This window comes from Mirounga angustirostris, unplaced genomic scaffold (genome assembly GCF_029215605.1).
Source record: "Mirounga angustirostris isolate CCGP_5_RB_7025 unplaced genomic scaffold, mMirAng1.0.hap1 SCAF_17, whole genome shotgun sequence".
Taxonomy (NCBI): Eukaryota; Metazoa; Chordata; class Mammalia; order Carnivora; family Phocidae; genus Mirounga; species Mirounga angustirostris.
Window position 1 is genome coordinate 52976389 of NW_026991725.1, and position 8157 is coordinate 52984545.

General features: G+C 47.1%; 1 protein-coding gene across 1 annotated transcript in view; it reads left to right on the forward strand.

The window, feature by feature from the left end:
- The window catches only part of LOC123854786 (heparan sulfate glucosamine 3-O-sulfotransferase 3B1), a 39537-nt gene extending 34086 nt beyond the window's left edge, over positions 1–5451 (forward strand). Inside the window, exon 2 of the mRNA XM_064582189.1 lies at positions 1179–5451. Within this exon, the coding sequence (XP_064438259.1) occupies positions 1179–1797 (619 nt within the window). The 3' untranslated portion in view covers positions 1798–5451. The remainder of the gene's footprint in view (positions 1–1178) is intronic.
- The last annotated feature ends 2706 nt before the right edge of the window (positions 5452–8157 follow it).

Here is an 8157-nt window from a genome sequence, read left to right on the forward strand (position 1 = left end):
AACCATCATCGTGGTAGCAAAGCTAGTAAATATCAGTTACAGACCACATGTCCGGCATGTTCTGATCATAGTATGATCCTTGTTTTACTCCTCATTAAACTTCCATGATGGAGGTACTATCCCTTTCGCTTTTACAGAGGAGGAAGAGAAGCCCAGAGAGGTTAAGAAAGGTATTCAAAGTCACACAGCTTATGTGCGGCAAAGCTGGGATTTGAACCCAGGTGGTTTGATGTCTGAGGCCTCTTCCCTTATCTGTTAGCTTTACACATAACCACTGAATGAAGCAGGTGGACGCTCTTCCCGTTTCGCATGGTAGAATGCTCAAGTTCAAGAGAGCAAATAAGGAACAACCTTCCACCATCCGATTGTGTTGCTGTCCGTGCTCACTCACGGCCTTCTGGCGTGGGGATCATGGCCCGCGTTTCCTGTCGGTCCTAACAGTATTGTCTGCATACTTCGGCTTAGATGAATGCAGTGATCGAGATCATACAAGTCTTTTTTTTTTTTTTTTTAATGGAGTCTAAAGTATTTTTGGAAGCTTCTAGAGTTGGGTCTTGGGGATTTCCTCTTGGCAGGTTTGTATCACTTTATGCTCCCATCTGATTTCACCTGGTTTTGGTGACCTTCGGGTGTGCTTTTCGCAGTAAAGGCATTTTGTCGGCGGTCACTGTGTTGAAGCCTGGGGGCGGGGGGGACATCTTCCTTCCCGTTCCCAGCGCATGCGGGCCCAGGCTTGGTGAACGCGTGGAGTCAGGCTGGTGAGGACTCCTGGGCAGCAAAATCTCTGGGAGCCCGACATGCTGCTGTTAGGAAGGGCACATAGCCAGAGGTCAAGGACCTTTGTGTTCTGACATCGTATGTCTAGGGCAGTTTAAACACTGGATACCGGGAAAAATAAGGGAGAGGTGGCCCCCGCGAGGGGATTTAGAGAAACTCCTATTTCACTGTTTCTACCTTGGAGGAAGGTGCCTTCCTGTTGCACATAGAGAGTATCTGGCCTCCAAGCTTCAGATGGGACGTTAATGCGCCTTTCAGCTCTGAAATTCCTTTTACATGTTTTCACATCTCTATCACCGTTCCCCGTAATAAGAGAGAGCGAGGATGAGTGTTGCCGTTGACACGTGTGGCCAAAGAGGTGTCGGCTTCTGAGCTGACTTCGCTCTGCTTGCTTTCCTCAGGGACCTGATGCCGAGGACCCTGGAGGGGCAGATCACCATGGAGAAGACACCCAGTTACTTCGTCACCCGCGAAGCGCCCGCGCGCATCTCGGCCATGTCCAAGGACACCAAGCTCATCGTGGTGGTGCGGGACCCGGTGACCCGAGCCATCTCGGACTACACGCAGACGCTGTCCAAGCGGCCCGACATCCCCACCTTCGAGAGCTTGACGTTCAAGAACCGCACGACGGGCCTCATCGACACGTCGTGGAGCGCCATCCAGATCGGCATCTACGCCAAGCACCTGGAGCACTGGCTGCATCACTTCCCCATCGGCCAGATGCTCTTCGTGAGCGGGGAGCGGCTCATCAGCGACCCGGCCGGCGAGCTGGGCCGCGTGCAGGACTTCCTGGGCCTCAAGAGGATCATCACCGACAAGCACTTCTACTTCAACAAGACCAAGGGCTTCCCCTGCCTCAAGAAGGCCGAGGGCAGCAGCAAGCCCCACTGCCTGGGCAAGACCAAGGGCAGGACCCACCCCGCGATCGACCGCGAGGTGGTGCGCAGGCTGCGCAAATTCTATCGGCCGTTCAACTTGAAGTTCTACCAGATGACCGGCCAGGACTTCGGCTGGGATTGATCGACCCCCGGGCCGTGTGACTTACCACTCGGCTTATGTATCGAGAGAGGTTATATGTATGTAAAATGTACAGAAATCTATTTTATAATAATTTATTTTTAATTCATAAGCAATTAACTCACTCAGCTGCCTAGCCACACTCTTTAGAGAGTTAGTCTCATAATCTGTTAACATTCCAAAGTGTTTAATCTTTTCTTTTCTTCATGATTGATGGTGCTTCCGTCCCCCCCCCCCCCCTGCCCCTACCCATTCTATTTAAAAAGAAGAAAAGCACAACTTGAGATTTTTGTTGTTACGGGTACGCAGCCTTCAGTCGCTGTCTGAGTTCACTTGCCATCTCCCTGTGTCTTGGGTCTTGTAGTCCAGCTGCCATTCCTCCCTCCCTGCCCTCGTACCTCCGAGGAGCGCCCAGCTGCCCCAGCAGCTCGGCTCCCTCAAGGTCATGTCTCGTGTAGCATCCTCCTGCCCGTGTGTCGACATTTCGAAGGACGTAGAGGCCAGACCACAGCGCTAGGCTTTCCGCCCCGAGTCTACTCAGCTCGCGGGGGGGTCACTACCTTGGTAGGGACACGCGCCTCCTCTCTGGAGTCTGCGTCCCAGGGTCCGTTTACTTCAGCTCATGATTTTGAGAGAGAGCCCTGCGTCCCCTTCTGCCCCGGTCCCTGGTTCTTAAAGCTGCTTGAAGCGTATGCAGATGTTATAGCCCCTCTTTCCCAGGTCACGTGTGTGAGATGCTTGGGTGCTGCTTTAGAACTAAAGACGACCTCTCCTTTGCACGAGTGCACCGTGCTCGGTCCTCCAGGCCGACAGTTCTGCTCTGACGCACCAAAGAATCCCCTAGGCTAGCAGAACCATCAGCACAAACCCGCAGGTGCCGGGTGTCCAGACCCAGAGGGCTCAGGTGCATCCCACGCCCTCAGAGCCCCCCAAGGTGCTGCTGGGTGCCGAGCCAGCCCGTGTGGGGCACATCCCAGTAGTAGGCGGACCACCTCAGTGGGGAGAAAAGCCAAAAGAGCACCAGAAGGACAGGCGGCCTGGCAGAAGAAGCAAGTCCCTGGCCCCCTGCTTGATGTCTGGAACTCGCCTCCTTGGAATTCCTAGCTCATCACAGACTGACAGCACAGTCTGTCGCCAACAGCCAGACAGCGAGCAACAGGAGTGGCTCTTGCAGAGACAAGCTGGGGGAAGAACGTTGTTGACTGGCGGCCGCCGAACCTAACGATTATGAAGATGTCCCTTGTTTGAGCTAGGTCCCAGGAGAAGGGTCTCCAGTATTGTCGCTGCTGATTGCAGAATGCTCTCCCCTCCATCCCTCTCTGTTGAGAGAGCAGTTGGAGATTATTTTTGACGGTCAGCTTGTGGCAGTCGGGGTCACCATATAGCAATATCACAGAATGAACATGTTCACTGTATCCTGTTTTCTAAACCGGAATGCTTCTACCATAGAAGAATTTTCATTTGAGTTATAGTTGCACCAGGGCTTATGTGGGAAGACACACACATTGTCCAAGTGGTTGGGGTGTGATATTTACGAAGACAAGAATTTTCATTTGAGTTATAGTTGCACCAGGGCTTATGTGGGAAGACACACACATTGTCCAAATGGTTGGGGTGTGATATTTACGAAGACAAGAATTTTCATTTTGAGTTATAGTTGCACCAGGGCTTATGTGGGAAGACGCACACATTGGCCAAATGGTTGGGGTGTGATATTTACAAAGGCAAGAATTTTCATTTTGAGTTATAGTTGTACCAAGGCTTATGTGGGAAGACATACACATTGTCCAAATGGTTGGGGCGTGATATTTAAGAAGACACTCTTGTACATTGGATGGGATAGAACTTGCCCCGTTGAGCAAGAAAATTTGTATGAAAAGAGAGAGAAAAAATTCATCTTTCAAAACGGATCACCATGTCACCGGTCCTTGAGTGATGTCGTTTGGTAATTGGTTTGTATTCGCCTACAAGTTTGAGCCCAGACATAGCTCGCTCACACTGAGCAGCAAAACAATCAGGATCATCGTGTAGGTTCTGGGCAGGAGGATGGGCACTGGGGCTCCATGCATTATTCCCCAGATGCTCTGTTCATTTCAGAGCTTAATGACTGCCTCTACCAAGTAGTACAGAAGCTGCCTTTAGGGGAATACCATAATCCTAGCACGGTTCTCCCTTCTTGCTGCTTGGGCGTCCAGACATCTGCATAAGGGTACTCTAAGGGGTTGTACGTTTTTGCGGTCAGAAAGCTCATTTGTAATAAAACGGAGAATGCTTCTTTCCAGTTACAACGTAACATCGCTTAAAGTAAAAGTCAGGATCCACAACCTCCACGGAACCCCGCGCTGACCACTTTCTGGCCACTTTTCGTGCCCTGATACGGCTCGTGATGTAGAATTGCAGAAAAAGCGCAGCGAAGGGTGTGCAGTAGGAAAACATGCGTACGTTTTTCCTTCCCTTCGGGTCCCTGTTGTCTTTCTAAGCTGGACAGTTTTGATTAAGTTGTTTATCCCCTGCCTTACAACTGAAACAGGAAATCTCCAGATAGAAGGAGGGTCACTGAGTCATGAACACTGGAGTCAAGATTCTATTCTGGGTCAAATCCTCGAATCCAAACAGATGTTGATAATTGGCAAGGACAGACTAGAGTACGTTTTCCTGTAGAAGATAAATAAATGAAGACTTCCATGCATCTCTTCATAGGGGTCTGATAGCTTACAGTTCCCGACCCCCACAGAAGCGGCATCTGCCCCACGGTTACACCCCGTCATGTGATAGTTATTATTGAGCCGGGGCGCATATGTCCTCCCACAGAAGTTAAGCAACACGTACAATTCAGCCTTGAGTTTCTTCCTGTTCTAGCAATCTCCAAGGCCACCAGCTCAAGTTCTTAGCTGCTAGAAGACAAACACCGGTTTGTGTTTTGGCACTTTGTCCCTATGCACGCTTTGGGTTTTTTCCAGTTTACAGGGAAAACTGATAATTCACTGGGGGTACTTTATTCCTCTCCGTTTCATTTGCTTGTTAAAAAGATTAACAAACAAAAAAAAGAAATTGGAGGTTTTTATTGTCCCTGTCTACCCCATGCTTGCTTTGAGGTGTTTGGTAACTTGGGAGGTGGTACCTGGAAAGGTATTTAGGATATAGTGACTGCATAATAAATACTTGGATGACGGAGGAAGAGACATTGTCTTTTTCACGGGATTCTCTTCGGAAGTCATTTTGAGTGACAGATACATTTTAGGCCTTTGGAGAAACAGTTTCAGATCCTGCCAGGATATTTACATAAGAAAGGAAAATGGAAGGTTCCAGTAGACTAGAAATACTTAGCATGTATCTCAAACGCTGACACAGACGTCCGTGTGATTTTTCTTTTTCAGTTTCTCAAGAAGGATGGTCAATTAAACTGAAAGGTGTGGTTAGATGTTTTTTTTTCACTTTTGTAACATTAATTTATGACTGAGTTCATTCAGCCCAGTAATCTGAAATACGGTGCAAATTCTAGCCGTGTGTCTTCTATAACCTGGATGTTAGAATAGCCAATATGTACAAAAAGAATTAAAACAAGTATTTTGTTCTATGTATAACACAAATTAATTTTACACAGAGAAAGATGTTTCTAGGAAAAAGAAATTCTGGTAATTCATACTATTTCTTTGTATGAACAAATAAAATCTATTTTACCAACTTGTGGGTGCTCTTCTGTTTTGTTGTGTGTTGTGGATGGACAAGGGGTGCTGAGTCCATAACTGACCACATGCCTGGGTGCGCACAGGGAGTCATTCTGGGGAGGGCAGGCTGATCTTGCAGATTTCAAAATGTAACTAACCTGCAGATATTCGGGGCAATTTTTTGTAAAGGACTCTGAAGGCTGTGAGATCAGTGGGAAGGCCCCTGCCCCCTTGGAGGAGCATGCAAAGAACTTCCAAGAACACCAAGGTCGCCATATCCTGCAGGCTCTCCGTGCCTCAGGCTCTAGCCTGGCTGGTGGTGGGAGCTGCCCTGTGCCGTGTGTACCACAAGTATGACCAAGCAGAGCATTGATAGCTGGGCTATTTGGATAATGGTAACATTCTCATCTCACATAAACAGTTGTATGGGAGACCCTTATCCTTGAGACATAGTTGAAAGTGTTTAGACAGGACGATGTTTCCATGTCTATAGCCCACAGCAAGAGATCTTCTGTTTCTTTTGATGGGACACACTCTCTGTACGATGATTATTTACTCTCTTTTAAGATTGATTTATTTGAGGGGTGCCTGGGTGGCTCAGTCGTTAAGCATCTGCCTTCGGCTCAGGTCATGATCCCAGGTTCCTGGGATCGAATCCCACATCGGGCTCCCTGCTCAGCGGGAAGCCTGCTTCTCCCTCTCCCTCTCCCCCTGCTAGTGTTCCCTCTCTCGCTGTGTGTCTCTCTGTCAAATAAATAAAATCTTTAAAAAAAAAAAAAAAGATTGATTTATTTGACAGTGCACGAGTGGGGAGGAGAGGGAGAGTGGGGGAGGGAGAAGCAGGCTCCCAGACTAGATCCCAGGACCTTGGGATCATGACCTGCGCTGAAGGCAGACGTTTAATCGACTGAGCCACCCAGGCACCCTGATTATTTACTATCACAAACGTTTGATCCATTCTTGAGTTTTCCTTAATTTTTGTTTTCAATTTTCCATTGAGATTTAATTTGGTCTATCTTTGGTTGAGGTTTAGAGTAGCTGACGCCAAATTGATCGATTAAGGCTCAAACCCGAGAGTTCCGACTTCATGTTTCTGAAACCACTCCACTGAGGTATGATTGGCTTACAAAAAGTGTGCATGTTTAATGTATGTAACCCAATGAGTTCCATGGTAAAAATTCACTCATAAAATCATCAGCACTCTCAGTGCCATAATACGTCCACCTGTTCCAAAAATTTCCTCCTGCCATCTTATTTTTTTTTGTGATAAGAACATTTCACCTAAGATCCACCCTCTCAGCAAACTTAAGTATTTAGTATAAGTGTTGGTAACACTAGGCACTAGGGTATACATTTTCCCCGGGACTTAATTCATCCTGTATAACTAGAACTTTGATTTTGCTTAATTTAAAAAGGGAATCTATTACAATCTTAGGTGAAAAGCCATTATTTCTTGCCATAAAGAGGAGGTAATCAAAAAAAGTAAGTACAGGGCGCCTGGGTGGCTCAGTTGGTTAAGCGACTGCCTTCGGCTCAGGTCATGATCCTGGAGTCCCGGGGATCGAGTCCCGCATCGGGCTCCCTGCTCGGCAGGGAGTCTGCTTCTCCCTCTGACCCTCCTCCCTCTCATTCTCTCTGTCTCAAATAAATAAATAAAATCTTAAAAAAAAAAAAAGTAAGTACAATGAAAATAAATCCTTGCTAGTAATTTCTAGCTAGATCTAACTCAAGCCAGGTTTGCCGTAGGCTCTCACCCATTGCTCCTGGCGATGGTCACTCCTGGCAAAGACTAGCACTTAGCAAATTACCATCTTGCCTTGAAGGGTGGAGAAGAATTGAAGAGGGTATGAGTTACCCAATGCTACTTGGTGTTGAGTCTGTGAATGCCTAAAATGGGAGCACCCCCCCAAATCATCTCCGGTAGTACTCTGGGTTTTCTCGCATTTTGGAAAACACTTGTGATTCACACCAAGAAAACATCTTGCACAGAGGCCCAGAGTTGGAAGTCAGCCTAGCATTCTGGGAAGGCCGTGAAAAAAACACCCCACCCAAGCGAAGGACTCTAGCGGGTCAGGGGGGGAACAAATCATTAACATTTGGTTTTCAACAGCCAGCATCCTTACGGAGAACAGCTCCCTCAAACCTAGGTATATGCCACTATGTGAAGTGAGCCTTGAATGTCGACCTGACTTTATATCCATCCCACTGATTCTCTGCTTTTTCTACAGAAAGGTAATAAAATGGACCTAAAATCTACTCATTAACCAGAGAGCAGTTTAGAGCAGTTGTTCTCAAGTTTGGGCAAATAACTGCACGATGCCACTTACACCTGTGGAATCTAAAAGAGACAAATTCAGAGAAACAAGAGTAGAGTGGTGGTTACCGGGGGTTGGGGTGGGGGGAGAAATGGAGAAATACTGGTCAAAGGGAACAAACTTCCAGTTATAAGATTAACACGTTTGGGGATGTAATGTTCAGCACAGTGATTATAACGGATAATACTGTATCTCATATACCTCAATGGTGCGTTGAGAGTAGGTCTTAAATGTTCTCACCACAAATAAGAAATGACAGTTACACGGCTATGCTGGGAATCCGTTTGAGATCTATAGATGTATCAAATCAACGTGTTGCATAACTTAAACTTACACGATGTTATTTGTTGATTATATCTCAATAAAGCTGGAAGACATTT